Raw genomic sequence first — 16,077 nt, 5'->3', positions numbered from 1 at the left:
GCACTAGAAAATAATCACTATGACATGGTTTCAACAAAGTGTTTTTTCTCATTTAATAAAAAATCTGGATATAGGTAATTTAGGGTTTATCAGCTCAAAGATGTCAGGGCCAGAGTTTCTACAGTTTTTATCTTTCTCTCATAATGATAAGGTGATTGACTAGCCCTGAAAATTACATGTGCATTCAAGTCAAGAAGCAGGGGAAGGCATGGCAACACGCACTGGTCTCTTCTATCAGGGAAGCAAACGCTTTCCCAGAAGCCTCCACTAGCTTTCTTCTCCAGTAGTCTCTGCCACATGACCCCCCCCCCCCCCCAGCTGTAAGGATGGTTAGGGAGGCAAGCATAAGAATTTCCAGCCTCTTGAAGAGAGGGATGGTGATGAATGACTCTTTGGATAGCCAACCATAGCATCTCTTAGTGGATCAGCTCTGGAAAGTGTGTATAAGGCTCTTTCAAATCTCAGCAGGAAAATGATAAGACTACCAAAATAGAAATGAAAATAGCAAAGTAGTCATTCACTTCATGAAAAACTTACTGGGCCTCTTTTACATGATAGACACTACATAGCTATTCTTAGAAGCAATGGAGCTTCCTCTGTAGGTTGTTAATTTTTTTTAATGCTTATTTATTTTTGAGAGAGAGACATAGTGCAAACAGGGGAGGGGCAGAGAGAGAGGGAGACACAGAATCCAAAGCAAGCTCCAGGCTTGGAGCTGTCAGCACAGAGCCTGATGCGGAGCCCAAACTCACGAACTCAGATCATGACCTGAGCTGAAGTCGGATGCTTACCTGCCTGAGCCACCCAGGCACCCCATCTGTAGATTGTTAATGGCTGGTGTCAACAAGAATGACCTGTTTCTATTACACCGTAATATTTTCAGAATATATAATAGGTGTTATTCTATTCCCCATAAGAGAATTATATTATTCTATTCCCCTGGAGCAAAGGGTCCACTATGGATGAAGGCTTCTGTAGCTATGAGATGACAGAAAATTGCCGGAACACATGACCTGCAAATGTATCCCAAGAGTTGGAGGGTGGATGGATCCGTGCTACCTGTGTTATCAGCTGCACAGGTAATTAGGGGAGTGTGGTGTGCTAGTAAAAATAATGTTGGAAGCATAGTGTAAAAGTGCTAAACTAGGCTTTTTAGTCATTATTTGGATAGTATTTTTTTTCAGGAGCTTTACCTTCCTATTTAGGTTTTGATTTAGTGACAGCCCTTAAGTACAAGGCAGCTGATTTTTTATGAAAGGAAGTAGTCCAGAGGTTGTGCAAAACTAGGTTGAAATAAAAATATGTTCATATGGTTGGAAATGGACTTGCAGATGGGAGAGGTTATTTTTCTCTAGCATTTCCCTCCGTTGAGAAGTCACTGTTCAGGGTAAGTGTGTCTTCGCCACAAAGCAAGCATTTTGGACCCAATGGTAGTAGCAAGCTGCAATTCTGAGAGTTAGCCCCACTGTCACGTGATTCCCTTCCCCACAGATAATCTCACACAAATGCTCGCCCACTGACTGAGTGGCCAAGCTCAAGGCTTTCAGCTCTTTTTACAACTCATGCTGTTAACAATCAGCTTCTTAAGAGTGAAAGTGCAGTGTCTGCCTCTCATTCTCAGGTCCTGGAGGTTTGAAAGCACCATCATGAAGTGACCACTGAACATCATGTGGCCCAGCAATTCCACATTAGGATTATTTCCTTAGGATAGATTTCCCCAAACACTGAAAAGACTTTTAGTATTACCGAGAAAAGAAAGAATTGAGATTGGATTATTAAGCATCTCTCATAAATGTTTGTGAAGCCTATGTAGAAATGGTTGTGCTATAGTGATAGGCTGGTACCAAAAATCTACGATATGATTACAAGTCTGTGAGAAAAAAGTAAAGAGTAAAACCAATCGTGTCTGTCTTTGGAATGTGTTATTATGGTAATTTTCTCCTTTTCTGTATTTTCAAATTTTTATAATGGAAAATCAGTTTTTCTATGAAGTACTGAATTTAACTTTTATCCAGTGAATTGACTTCCCAGCAGCGGGAGCACTGAGCCAGGAGATGGACAACCCAGATCTGTTCTCGTCCTAGCCACCAACTTGACCTCAGATAAGTCATTACCTCCCTAGGTGTCACTTCTCTTTAATAAAATGAGCTTCTTGGATTAAATGATTAGTTAGGTCCCTTTTTAATTTTTAATAACTTTATGACTTTCATGACATCCCTGTATAGTGTTTAAAAATGATAGGAAGCTCAGTGTAATTTTATCTGGGAGAAAGGGAAAATAATTCAACTCCCTATGTCAGATGTAAGGAAAATGTCCATGTGTCACTCATGAATTGTAACATTTCAAATCACAGAATGCAAACTTTTGGCGGGCTCTTAGATGATTTATTATCATACTGTACATGCAAATCGCTTTACAGATTTCGCAGCAGTAAGGTATATGCTTCTTTTGGCATGCTCTGACACATCTGGGTGTACTAACACAAAGTAACATTGGCCCTCACTGAGGTCAATTTCAATAGTCTACCAACATCCATTTTGCCACATGTCACACGTTCTTCTTTTATGTTCCCAGGAAACACCAAAAAATGAGCATGTTTAGTCATTTAATCAGGCTATCCAACCTGAGTCCAAGAAGCAACAGCTGTCTATGGCTGTCATGTTGTCTGCCCCAGGTTTGGGGCAGCTGAGACAGCCAAGGACTCTGTGTCCCATCTGTGGGAAGCAGGGACTCCGGTCAGTCACTGCCATTGAAGAATAGAGTAGCTCAATCAAAAGCAAATGGGCATGATTTGGATGAATTCTCTACAAACATCTTCTGTATTTACATTATGGCCTAGGTCAGCTTACATGTTTACCTAAAAAATATTATAATATATCTCTGTATGAAGGAGTCAATAGCACCATTTTGACAGATTAGAAATGAAATCTTCACAGCTCCTTTTTCAGTACTTTTCAGTCAGACATTGGGAAGATAGCCTGTGATCTTGGCTGTGTAAACTGAAATATTTATACTTTTTCTTTGTCCCCCAGATCCTACATGCACCTGGTTTTGGCTAATGGCTGGCAGTCTATTGGAGATGTAGTTTTCCTGTATGTAACGGTATTCCATGAACCTAATCTTCCATGCTGCTCTGAGTTTATGTCCCTTTAGTCTAGCAAACGTTCAATAACCCAGGAATACAAATTTTTCCTCTAGGTCAAACTAAAAAAGACCTACCAGCTCATGTCACAAGCCTGAAAAACCCTGGTAGGAAGTATTCGTTTCTCAATGACTGCTAAGTTGTATTTCCTGTATACTCACAGTATCTGTCTTTGCTTCTTTTCTATCACTCAGATGACAGTCTACCTTTGTCCCTTCTTTGTCCCATCCTTTGTCATTTCATTTGTCCTGAGAAGTAATGCAGCCATTCACTACTCACAGACATTATCTGAGACAGCAAAGTGGGCAAGGCTACTAAAAGTGTGTATACTGTAGTCTAACTCTAGTTGGTAAATATTTAAAAGTAAGTTTCTTGAAGATGGATGTAAAATGCTGCCTGCAATGAGTGATATAAAAAGGGATTTATAGAAGGGTGTGTAAAGAGGCAAAAGGGAGGGAGAGGTAGAAGAAAGGCCTTGCCAGAACCAGCCTGATGTTTGAGGAAAGCAGTTCTGAAAATTTCACATTTTGTTGTCTGGGACTAAGCTTTTTTATACAAGTCATCTCGAAGTCTAAACTTTAAGGTGTGATTCTATCTCTGTGGGGATCGCCCTTTTGGGTCTGATCATTTAAAGGTGAAGGTTACTATGGCAGAAGGAACCTTGACGTGGGCCTCTACTGGCAAAACTTTGGCGAGTAGTTAGGCAATTTGCTAGCCACAGAGTTATTCCGATACTGGAGTTTTGCAAAGCTTTCTCAGAAATCACCATCATTGTCTACTCTGCTTTGTTAGTGGAGACCCAGCCAGCACAGTTTTTGCTTTTAGTGACAGAGGCTTTGCTTCAACTAGTGACTTGAAAAAAACGTCTTCGATGTGTTGGGTGATTTTTTTATTCTACTTAGGGATGCACCAAATTAGCCGATCAATCTCCATGTAGGAGATCACAGAGGGCTAGATGCTCTGAGGAAATGCTGCACACTTATCTACCCAGAATAAGAAAGGAGTGAGAAGTTCTAATTAAATTTTGCACAAGATCCAAGCCTCTTTCTGCAGACTTAGTGACACTTCCCTGCAGAGTTTGGCCTTTCATACCAGTATTGCCCCTTCACCACTTTGCCTGGAATTTTTCCACTCTGTAGATTTCTCAGCCAGACCTGGCCCCTTCCTCCTTCCTCCCTGCAAAGATTGTCCCCAACCTTCAAATCCAGCCTAGGTTCCCATGCTTTCCTCAATCATCATTCTAGGCAGACGGGAGCTTTTCCTTCTTGCCATCCCTAGACGACTTAATCCCTCGCTTAGATTTGGCACAGGCCGTGTATGCACACGTTTTTTTCTCTCCAACTAAAAAGTTCACTCTCAGAGGATATAGCACTGGGCTTAATTCATCTCTGACTCCTTCACTGTACGTAACTGTTTCTCAGTGAAAGTTTACTGAGAAAATGGGTGTCTGAGATGGCCTACTGGGAAGCTTCAAAATTGGCAAATCATTTCCTTAAAGTGAGCTTGTGATACAGGCCTAATATCCCCTAAACTAGTACTACTGTCTAATTTATGGTTCTGAGGGGAAAATTAGCTATTGACTTTGGTCTATTCATTTCTAAGGGAAGCAGGTGACCCAATTATTGAGAGAAATGTAGAAACATGATTTTAAGTCTATTAACAACTGCCTTCAAGCTCTGACCAATCAATAAAAATGGGGAGGTGGGAGTGTGAAATCCTAATCTTTATGTCTTGCCTCTCCTGTCCAGTAGAGTCTCCATCTTGCACATGAGCCGTGAGGAAGTGGCAGGCAAGTGATCTCTTTTCTCCTGAGTCCAGTGTATCCCAGCGGCACATCATATGATTAATTACTGCAGCGCTTTAAAGAAAGCAGTATAGAATTTAGTTAGAATCATGATAGACGTTTAGATATTCCTAATAATAGGCTGATAATAGGTCTTGTACTCAATATCTCATTTGTAACCTTTGGCTACAGATGTTCAAAGTCAACAAAGGTCACGCATACCTACATTTCTCAGTATCTGGGTTACCTGCTTCCCTTAAGGCAGATATTGTGAAATGAATCATTTCTCTGTGACAGAAATAGACTAAGAGAAGGGCCCTTCTTGGATTTCTAAATATGTAAGAAAAGTAAAAGCAAGCATTTATTCAAGGCCCTCTCTTTTGAAAGAAATGAAATATCTCTCAGAATATCCTCAGAAAAACATGGGGATTGGAAAGTAGTTTCCTTACATAAAAGAAATGGCTGTTTTCCTGTCAGTGAACTATTGGTGAGCAAGTTATTGTCATAGAAAGCCACATAATAAAGCATATTATTTACTAAAACTGGTTGAATGAAAACCCAGTTGTTATAAATTACTTAAGAATATTCTGAAGGATTCAAAACCAAAGGCTCTGTTACTTCTTAGTTTACTGAAGTAACAGCTGAAGACCGACTTAAATGTGAGCAAGTATCAGTGTAAGATGTCATTTACGTGATTTTAAATATAAGGATCAAATTTCTAAAACATGCTCAAAATGCTAGAAATCTTTTTTAATTCCTCTCTGAACAAAGTCAATTCATATTCTAAATTAATTTTTTTCAGGAATGATGCCATTTGGAATTTTTAGTTCTGTAGGGATACTTCAGTGTTAAGTTGTACAGACAGCACAATTATTGTTGTGAGACAATCTGCTCTGTTGTGAGACAAAGCTCTCCTAGCTTCCTCTGGGAATTAGAACCTTACGTTAAGTAGAGGAAAGTCATGGAAATCTCTCAGATGTTCGCAAAAAAGCATGGGTGCCATGATAGGCCAGGGTCATCAGGTTTTTTTTTCTGTAGAGAGCCAGATAGACATGTTACGCTTTGCTGGGCTATCCAGTTCTCTCTGTTGAAACTTCTCAACTCTGTTCTAGTAGCATGAAAGCAACCAGACAATATGTAAATAAATGAGCATGGTCATGTTCCAATAAAAACTTTATTTATAAAAACAGGCTTCTGGTGGATTTGGTCTGTGAACCATAGTTTGCCTGATTCCTGAAAATTATTCTTTGGAAATTTAAATTTATTTCCTTGGGCTATTATGTGGAAATTGCTTTTTAAAAAATGCACATATAAGTTTTATATGTATATCATAAAGACCATAGATAAAAGAATGATCATCGATATTCAAATAAGAAAGTATAAACATCAGCTTCTAACTCATTTACTACTAATAATATCTTTTGCCTGATACGCTTAGTTCATTGGGCATAAGGAATTACTTGAACCTTTTTAAACCCCTGTCTGCTGTTCCCACTCAGTGAACTCACAAGAAATTTTAACTTTTCAAGGGAAACACAGCAACATCTATCAGATATGGAATGCAATACTACTATTATGTTGTTTGGACCTAAGTACTTAATAAATGGACATGTTAGATAATTCTTTTGGCTTTGGGAAGACCATGAAAATAATACTGAGACTAAGGATGTATGAATAGAAACACCTTGGGAAATTCTAACGTAAGAACCTGGACAATAAAAATGTAAACAAAATCATAACTCGTGAATATGTTATTTGTACTCTATGCTAATGTAAGTCGCTGCATGATAAACGATAAAATAGGTCAGGTTAACAGGGAGCAGCTATAAGATGACAGTTTTCAATTGATAGTCATACTTACTTGTATCTTTTACAAACCAGATTAACTACTATACATGTAACAAGGAAAGGACAAAGAAAGGACCAACCTCGTACATTTTTTCTACAACTGATTATCAGAGTGAGAGCACTTAGGGAAAAACAATAGCTTTCAAAAATTCTAATGTGAAGCCTATTGTATTTGAATATCCCAAAATAGTATTTTAAATGGAAAATAGTATTTTAACTGACTGAAGATTAAATGTCATTTTTAACAATGAGTCACAACAAAAATTACACAGATATAAATATTCCATATCCATGGGTTTTCCAGGTCAATCTTCAAAATGTGCTGAAAACAACTATTAATAACAAGCATGATTTTGTAGTCTTAGCATTGCTGCTTAGAGTTTCAAACTAAATTGTGGGCCACCAAGGGCCCCACATTTCTCCAACCAGTCTGGGATACTCCTTCCAGGGTTTTAGCAGATCTCACAAGCCTAGAGGGCAGCCTGATGGCCAGAAGGATGAAGCAAAACATTGATTTGGGACAAGTGGTAGCAAACCAAGACACAGGGAAGAGTAACTGACTCGTGGAATCCCATTTTTTCATACTGAATAATAGCAATATACCAGTATTCAAACAGCATCAGTTTCAGTCAGAGCATGGGAAGAGATTTCCTTCCATCTGGCTCATTTGAGCTCAGCCAGGTCAGACGCCTAGTGTCTTCTGAGCAATGTCTGATTCCTGTGAAGGAGTCAGATGGTCCGCTCTCATTCAAGGCTTCCATCTTGCCCTAGGTGGACCTCTGGGCCAGGTAACAGGGAAAAGGTTGAGTCTTGAAGGAAGTTAAAATCATGCAATCAAATCCTCTAGAGTATATCACAAGCATTTATGAAAATTGGAATTTTAAACAAGCCAACATAAATTAGTCAAGTTTGTTATTGCTCTCCAAGGTAAGTATATAAATGGTTGGGCTTTGTGAGCTGAGATTACATTATCTGATCTCAGGTGATATCTGAAAGGAGTAATAATGACAAAAACTGGCCCTTAGTAGATCAGAATGTAGAAAGAGGAAATGATGAACTTGGTAACCATGGTGGGTAGCTGATCTCTCTCCAGTCGTCTTTTTTCCCCCTTATTTGTCAAGGAACCAGAAACTCACCCTGAGTTGTGCCAAGGGGAGAAAAGGACTTTGAAAAAAATGTATAGAAAATTATTGGGTACATTTCTATTCATCATGTAGTTATGAATATTGTAATATTAATATTGCAATTGCATGCACATAATGTTTTTAAAAATCACGGGCGACACACAGTCTAGCCATTAAGCAGTATTTAACTAGTAAATGCTCAAATGTTAGCAACGACCCTAATCGGGAACATATCTGTGATGAACATTGAGGAAATTGGAATATGACCTAAGAGACAGTGATTGTAAGGATACTACAAATCCTATTATGTCTGGAAACTTTGCACCATCTAAAGCAGACCTACATAACCAGTCTATACTCCACAATGACGATAAATTACATAATGGCATTGTAATTATGTAATTGACTCTGCTCGGTATATTTATTTCAATTTTTCGTGGAGTCAACCTTCATCCAGAAAAACCGAGTGCTGATTCACTTCGTTGACTTTTGTTTTTCTGTTCTTTCTTTCTTTCTTTCTTTCTCTTTCTTTCTTTCTGGTTTTTGTTTGTTTGTTTTTGCATTTGCTTTGCAAGAACAATCCTAAAACAGAATAAATGGCTTAGTAATTTTACTCTTTGCCTTTTCTGGCATTTACTTTTTTTTTTTTTTCTAATTTGAAATGCAACCAGATGCTTCTGTGAAATAAAAACTGAATTATGAAACAAAATGGCTCTAAATCTTCGGTCTGTAGGCAATCCACCAACAGTTACCTTGCATGTGAAACTGGAAATAGGGGTTGCTAGATATTCTAAATTACAAAATATGTTTCAAATACTATGTAATTGAGGTCACAGTAATAGGCAAACTATTCCTTTCTTTTTTTAAGTTTGCCACTCAACATGGCTATAGAACTTTGAGGACTATTCTAAAATAGCAGTATATAAGAAAATTCTAAGTCTTTGAATCCATGTATAATGGCAGTGTTGACTGAACAGTTCTGAGGAAATCTAAAAAGATCCAGCCAACGGTCATTCTTATTTTGGGGGTTACTGGGATGATATCCTCACCCTCCCCAAACGATCTTCATCACACGAATTTAGTATGTTCGGGTGATTTGTAGAACAAAATATTGCCTGTAACAAAATGATGCCCACCTCAGTCCAGCCTTAAAAAAATCCTATTAAGGGTCTGTGTGTAGTCCCTCCTGAGTGGGGACACATGGTTTCATACACAAGAATACTGTTGATGTTATGGCAGTACTCAGGAGACTCGAGCCTGAAGTCAAGATTCCAGGGCCCAGAGAGGGATTAGAGGGACTGTGGGAAACAATTTTGCAATGCCCAGGAAGGCATTGTTCTCTAAAAGTCGTGATGGGAAATCTTCCTTTGAAGTACATGATTAAGCAGATGTGGCCAATAGAGTTTTTACTTATTTTGGTCTGTGACATTTCGGAAACATTTTCTTTTTGGCCCCCTACCAACTCATCAGTACGGAAAACTGAGGCAGCTCAAATCTAAGCATAGAAATTCATGTGTCATTTTTGCTTTAGAAGTACGCTCTAGAACAGTTTTGTTCCAAAACATTAGCCACTAGTCATGTGTGGCTATTGAGCACTTGATGTCCTAAAGGTGTAACATATATATATATATATATATATATGTACTCCTGATTTTTAAAACAATATAAAAATAATAAATTCAAAATATCTCAATTTTTCATATTGATTATACATTGGGATTATAGCACTTGTTCTATATGATAACTTCTACAACCATGTTATTCTAATTTCTCCCTTATTTATGTATTTGTGGGGCAAATGAGCTCTTACAGCCTGAAAAACCCAGTGGGATTCTGACTAGACTTTTTAAATGTGAGAAATAATAATTACCATAATTCTTCATGGTAAAATAGTCTAGTTCATGCTATGTATCTGAACTTATTTGAGAAACAAAAATCAATAATGTATTAACTGTCAGCTCTAAAATGCAAAACAGAATTTATTGTTCTGTGCTAAAATAACCTTAATGTTTTTGCTTTGTGACTATATTGTCTTAATTAAAGGTAACATTATGAAAGAGTTTGTCAAATTAAGGCTCTCTCTACAACAGTCTACCATTATTTAGCTAAGTAATCTTTGTGGGGTTGTTGTTTTTTTTAATGTTTACTTTTGAGAGAGAGAGAGCATGAGCAGGGGAGGGGCAGAAAGAGAGGGAGACACAGAATTCAAAACAGGCTCCAGGCTCTCAGCTGTCAGCAGAGTCCAATGTGGGGCTAGAACTCATGAACACGAGATCATGACCTGAGCTGAAGTCAGATGCTTAATGGACTAAGCCACCCAGGCGCCCCTAGCTAAGTTAATCTTTGAGATAGATAACAGATCTCTTTTAAATAAAGAAGATAAATGTTTGTTGTTCTTTCAAAATGGTTAATCTAATTATCCTAACAGATTGTATTTCTGTTAAATCTTAGATTGAATCGTTTGGCTGAAATGACCAATTTTTGTGAAAGTCTGACTTGTTTTTGCATTGAAATGACAAAGTCACTATTCTGGCATCATCAGGACTTCATCTTTTAAAGTCAAAATTTAAAACTCCCGTTAATCTTTAGAAAGTGCAATTTACAGGTTAAAAAAAAAATAGAAGAAATCACCCTCAGGTGCTCAAGTACTCACCAAGGAAAAGGCATGGGTACTCATTTAAATGGGTAAATTCTTTTTTTTTTTTATATATATATGAAATTTATTGACAAATTGGTTTCCATACAACATAAATGGGTAAATTCTTAAACACACACTAGCCTTTCGCATCCGCTACTGCTGGAGCTCCTGTTAACACAGGCCACAGGCAGCGCAGTCAGCCTGAGTGATGGATCAGAGAATGACTGCCCTCCCTCGGAACACTGTGGGGGTGGACAGGGCCCGGAAGGGCAACGCCTAATGATGTTCCAACAATGCCACTGTCCAGTAAGATCCATTTCCCTCTCTTCTTTCCTTTTCCAGTATATGGGACAACGACCCTATCTGCCTGTTAAGTCTCATTAGGAAAAGCACACCGGGCAATTGATCTTCTTAAATGGAAATGTTAATGCTTAGTGAAGAAGGCATTCTTAAAGATTAAAAAGAGTGAGCCCTTTATAATTACTAACCTGGAAATTCTGAGAGAATAAAGAAGGAAGGAAAGAAACGGGAGAAAATAAGTACTCTCAACTAGCTAAAACAAAAAATAATCTTCTGAGCCCAGATGATGTGCTCTTTAAGGGCTTTTTCCTCTGTCCATGTCTGTGACCCATCAGGCCCTTAAACCACGGACGATGAGAAGTCCTACCTTTTCTTCTTATGACAACAGTAGTAAAGGAAGGTTTGCGCTTGGAAAGCAGAATATCTACCAAGGTCCAGGAGCCCGAAGGAACCAGAGATTTAATTTCATTTTCCAATTTGACAGTTTTGAGGAAGAGCCAAAAGAATTTAAGATCTTTTTTCGGTGAAGATTTTTATGTGACAGTCATTTTTACTGTCCATATTTTGGTCTCTGAAAATAATCCTTTTTTTAAAACTGAGGAAACCTATTTGTGATGCATAATTTGATAAAAATGTTCACTTCATCTCAAACTAGAAAGAAATATGAGGTACTTGGAATTTAGGTGTGGTTTCTATAAGGGAAAAGTGTTCATATGAAAAATCAAAGAAAAATACTTTGAAAAAAAATCATAATGAAGTATTAGGTCTAATGTTACAGCTTCTTGTGAGTCTGATTTGAAATCAGTGCTTTTTCTTTGTTTCTTTTTGTTTTTGTTTTTGTTTTTTAAGGCAAATAAAATGTTGCACTGTCCTAAATTTCTTGGCATGGAAACTAAAAAACTACATTGTAAGATGTGGGCACTTCTATTCCAAGTATGAGAAAAAGATATACCAGATTTTCTGAAATATCTTTAGTTCATAAGCAATATATCTAGTTCATCATCAACTGAAGGGAAAAAGGACTTTCATAAACAAAAGTTTCCTTACTCTAGTAAAGTGGATGATCTTATAATGGAATATTATTCTCACTCTATTCAGACATTTTGGCACCAGCCTGTGGGGTAGATTTTTCTGAATATTTGAAACTTGGTAAATACAGAGTTTATTCATAAAAATGTCACGGTCTTTAAAGTTGTACAAACTCATGAATAAATCCAATTGTATCTGAAAATGACAAGCAGTCAACCTTTGTTAGTTTAGGTCTAGGCCTTAGCTCCTTCTCTTCCCTCAGTTTCTTTAGCCTACCTTAAGTGTTGTCCATGAGAAAGAAACTGTATTAGCATGGGAAGGAAGGGATATATCTCTCAGCAGGAGTCTGTAAAATACTTTCTCCAGGATTGTAAAATGGCAGGATTTTGTGATAGAACATTTTTGGTTATTAGTAATATAGTGTGTATAAATAAGGACAAAATTAGAAAGCATTTGCTACACAAGCCTTAAGGGCATTTTGTTTCATGGCCCTTAAGTATGCTTCAACTTCTTACCATTGTAAGTGGGATTTTTTATATGTACCATAAAACTGCACCCTATAACCATCTCCTTGTAAACAGTTTGAACACACTGAAAAGTATCATGTGAATGCCATGGGAACATGTCTTCTAGCATTACCTAATATTGAGCAACAATCCAAAGGAATTACTGCCTTGTGAAGAAATCCAAAGGATGTATGATGGCTAGGTTTTCAAAGCAAAAACAATGTGTTACTAGTTACTTCAAATGTATGCTACTGGTCCCTGAAAATGTATGTTTTTAAAATGTATGTTGTTTACTCAAAATTTCAAATTTAACTCATCAGCATTAGGTATCCATTACATACCACAGAAGACACTATTTTTTCATAAAGCAGTCACATGCATGAAGTTAGGATTACCAACTGATATATATGTATTTTTTTTTCACCTCAAAAAACAGAATCACTATAATGCAGATCATGCTTCCACATCTTCCTTGCTGAAGGACAAAACATACAAAGTGCCCGCATTTGGCCTCCCGACTGGAAAGAAGCCAAATCAGTACTCTGGCAGGATCACATCATTCTGCTGAGCTCCAAATACCACAGCCGGGTTTTCTTGCTCTTGTTTGGAGGCTGCTGCTTCCTCCGAGGTCTTCAGCTTCTCCTCTACTAGGCCCTCCTCGATTCCCGGGTCAGCCACCTTTGTCCCATCTTCTAGTGCTTTGGGCACCGCACTGGCGGCCTTGGCAGCACTTATATCAGCATCTTTAACTTCTTCTACGGCCTGTACCTTCATCAGCTCAGCCTCTGCCCGCTCAACTGCCACTGGGGCCCCACTTCCTTGAACTTCCTCTCCTTCTGAGATAGCTTTAACATCTTCACTGCCATCCTGAATCGAAGAAGGTGCCTGGCCGGCCTTCTGGCTCTCTTGGATGCTGCTGTGGCTGCTGCTGGCGCTTCCCAGCCGGGAAGAGGCCACCACGGCCTTCACTGCTGCCTGATTAGAAACAGAGAAGTGTCAGGTGTCACCTACACTTAAAATCCCCAATCAGAGCTCCATCTCAGCTTTGCATGTTCCAGACATATTTATTATTCCAAGATGGTTGAATGAAAACTTGTTTGGAGCATAAACAGAAAAATCTCTTTAATCCCAAGCTAGAGTATTTAATCATCTGGACCAGTGAAAGCTTGAGTAAATATGTTTGCCCATGGATAACCTGGTTTCAAATATTTTGGACTTGGTTTCCTAAAGTATTTGTTTCATGGAACACTAGTATTATGTGACAAAAGAATTCCATGGTTAGGTTTGTTTGAGAAGTCCTGGGTTCAGTCAAGGTTATTTAATCCATAGTATTTCAGATCAATTTGACCACAGAGCCCTTAAGGTTCATTTAGTCTTTATCAGCCTGTAAGTGATGGCTGAATTGAACGTTATTTTTGACCTTCAGCTGTTCTCTGAAATTCTCTGGATATACAGTCAGTCCTAAACACCATTATGTAAGAGAAAAGCATCTAATATATCTTCTATGTATATATTCTATAAAAAGATATATTTTGGACAGTTTTCTGTATCACATGAATTACAGTTGACACGTGAACAACATGCGTTTGAATTGCAAGGGTCCATTTACATGCAGATTTTTTTCAATAGATACATTGAAAAGTTTTTTGGAGATTTTCAACAATTTGAAAAAACTCACAGATGAAGTATGTAGCCTAGAAATACCCGAAATGTTAAGAAAAAATTAGGTATTATTGTAAGGATATAGTACATAAAACAATGAACATAAAAAATATGCATTAATTGACTGTTATCTCTAAGGCTACCAGTCAACAGTAGGCTATTAGTGATTAAGTTTTGGGGGAGCCAAAAGTTATAGGTAGATCAACTGTGTTGAGGGGTTGGTGCCCCTAAACCCAGGATTGTTCAAAGGTTAATTGCATTTTAATTTTTACCAAGTATTGTAATTTATCTACATTACATTATAGTTTTTAAAAGTTTCCCAATTTTCACATATTCAGAAAGAAAACTTTCTGAATAAGTACCAGTTTCCTGAGCAATGCTGTTTAAGCAGTTCAGTCACAATTAAATGAGTAGCAGTGATAATGTGTTTGGTGAGTAAATCTCAACATATAACACATTTCCCTTTATTAATAATGAATTCTTTTAAAAATTTTTAATGCTTATTTATTTCTGGGGGAGAGAGAGAAAGAGAGAGAGAGAGAGTGAGGGCATGAGTGGGGAAGGGACAGAGAAAGAGGGAGACACAGAATCTGAAGCAGGCTCCAGGCTCTGAGCTATCAGCAAAGAGCCTGACACAGGGCTTGAACTCATGGACCGGGAGATCATGACCTGAGCTGAAGTTGGACACTTAACCGACTGAGCCACCCAGGTGCCCCAATAATGAATTCTTAAGAGAGAATAACATGACTGTCAGTGGCTTTACATTGTTGGGATTTCAAAGCAGGATTTTCCCTGGTACCATAGGAGATAAATAATATTATTAGATGAAGAATAGTGGAATTATCTTTAATAGTTCAAACTAAGAGAGAGATTTTTTTTTTTTAACAGAACAAAACAAGTCTACAAATCTTACCTTAAGCTTGCGTCGGGCATTGAATTCTTGGAGCTTCTTTTGAGCAGTATCCATGTGTACAAAATTAGCTGCTTTGCCTGTGACCCATGGGTGCTGGAGAGCTTGGAAAGTAGTCAGCCGTTTCTTAGGATCCAAAACAATTAATTTTCTAACCTGAAACGATAAAGAACCATAGATTTCTTAGGGAGATTTTTTTATGGCTTGCCCGTCGGCTTGCCCGAACTTCTATTTTCCTAGCAATACCATGAAATATACATTAAAAAAAAAAAAAGCTTTTAAGCCGTCAGTAGTCACTGTACTGATAGCTTCAGGTAGCAGCGGCTGAGGGGGTCTGAGAAGACAGTGGTGTGCACCAGCTACGAGCCTAAACTTGCAGACAGTTTTCCAAGGGAGGTTAAAGAAACAGGTCCTGGCTTGCCTATGGACTGGAAGCTGTCTGAAGGAGAACCAGCATCTGAATAATTCTAGGCTGTACTTCATACCACTTAGAATTCAGAACTTGTTGGGGCGCCTGGGTGGCTCAGTCGGCTAAGTGTCCGACTTCAGCTCAGGTCACGATCTCGCAGTTTGTGGGTTCGAGCCCCGCGTCGGACTCTGTGCTGACAGCTCAGAGCCTGGAGCCTGTTTCAGATTCTGTGTCTCCCTCTCTTTCTGACCCTCCCCCGTTCATGCTCTATCTCTCTCTGTCTCAAAAATAAATAAAAACGTTAAAAAAAAATAATTCAGAATTTGTTGTATCTCAGTGGAGATAGTATCATCGTGCATCCATCATGTTTTCTTTGGGGATTAAATGGCATCAAAGGGACAGTACCATAGTCCTTACTCTTATCCCATGACTCTATGATAAAGTTCATTCTTTCTAATACCTTCAGGGTTTTGAAGGAATAAGCCAAGTGCTGGAGTAAAAGCCTATTTAGAATCAAAGCAAAGGTGTCAGTGGTTTAGGGGCATGATTTGTTTAAAGGACTGAATTCAACCCATGGCAGACCATTCTGGAGGTTGACCCCTGAGGATGAGCAGATAATAAATTGCCAGGGAGATCAACAACCAAAATAATCTCTGGCCCTGGGCTCAGAAAGGGTGACCTGGAATGAGGCAGAGACTATTTGGAGTTAGGAGGCATGTTCAAGCC

At 38.3% G+C, this 16,077-nt stretch overlaps 1 protein-coding gene across 1 annotated transcript in view; it reads right to left on the bottom strand.

The window, feature by feature from the left end:
• Positions 1-12,755: 12,755 nt before the first annotated feature.
• Positions 12,756-16,077, bottom strand: part of CAMK4 (calcium/calmodulin dependent protein kinase IV) — a 216,665-nt gene continuing 213,343 nt past the window's right edge. The window contains exons 10-11 of the mRNA XM_030326235.1: positions 14,946-15,098; positions 12,756-13,345 (exon numbers count right to left, since the gene is read on the bottom strand). Coding sequence (XP_030182095.1) covers positions 12,905-13,345; positions 14,946-15,098 — 594 coding nt within the window. The 3' untranslated portion in view covers positions 12,756-12,904. The remainder of the gene's footprint in view (positions 13,346-14,945; positions 15,099-16,077) is intronic.

Source organism: Lynx canadensis, chromosome A1 (assembly GCF_007474595.2).
Source record: "Lynx canadensis isolate LIC74 chromosome A1, mLynCan4.pri.v2, whole genome shotgun sequence".
Classification (NCBI taxonomy): Eukaryota; Metazoa; Chordata; class Mammalia; order Carnivora; family Felidae; genus Lynx; species Lynx canadensis.
The sequence above is the reverse complement of the archived record's forward strand: the minus strand, read 5'-3'. Positions and strand labels throughout refer to the sequence as shown.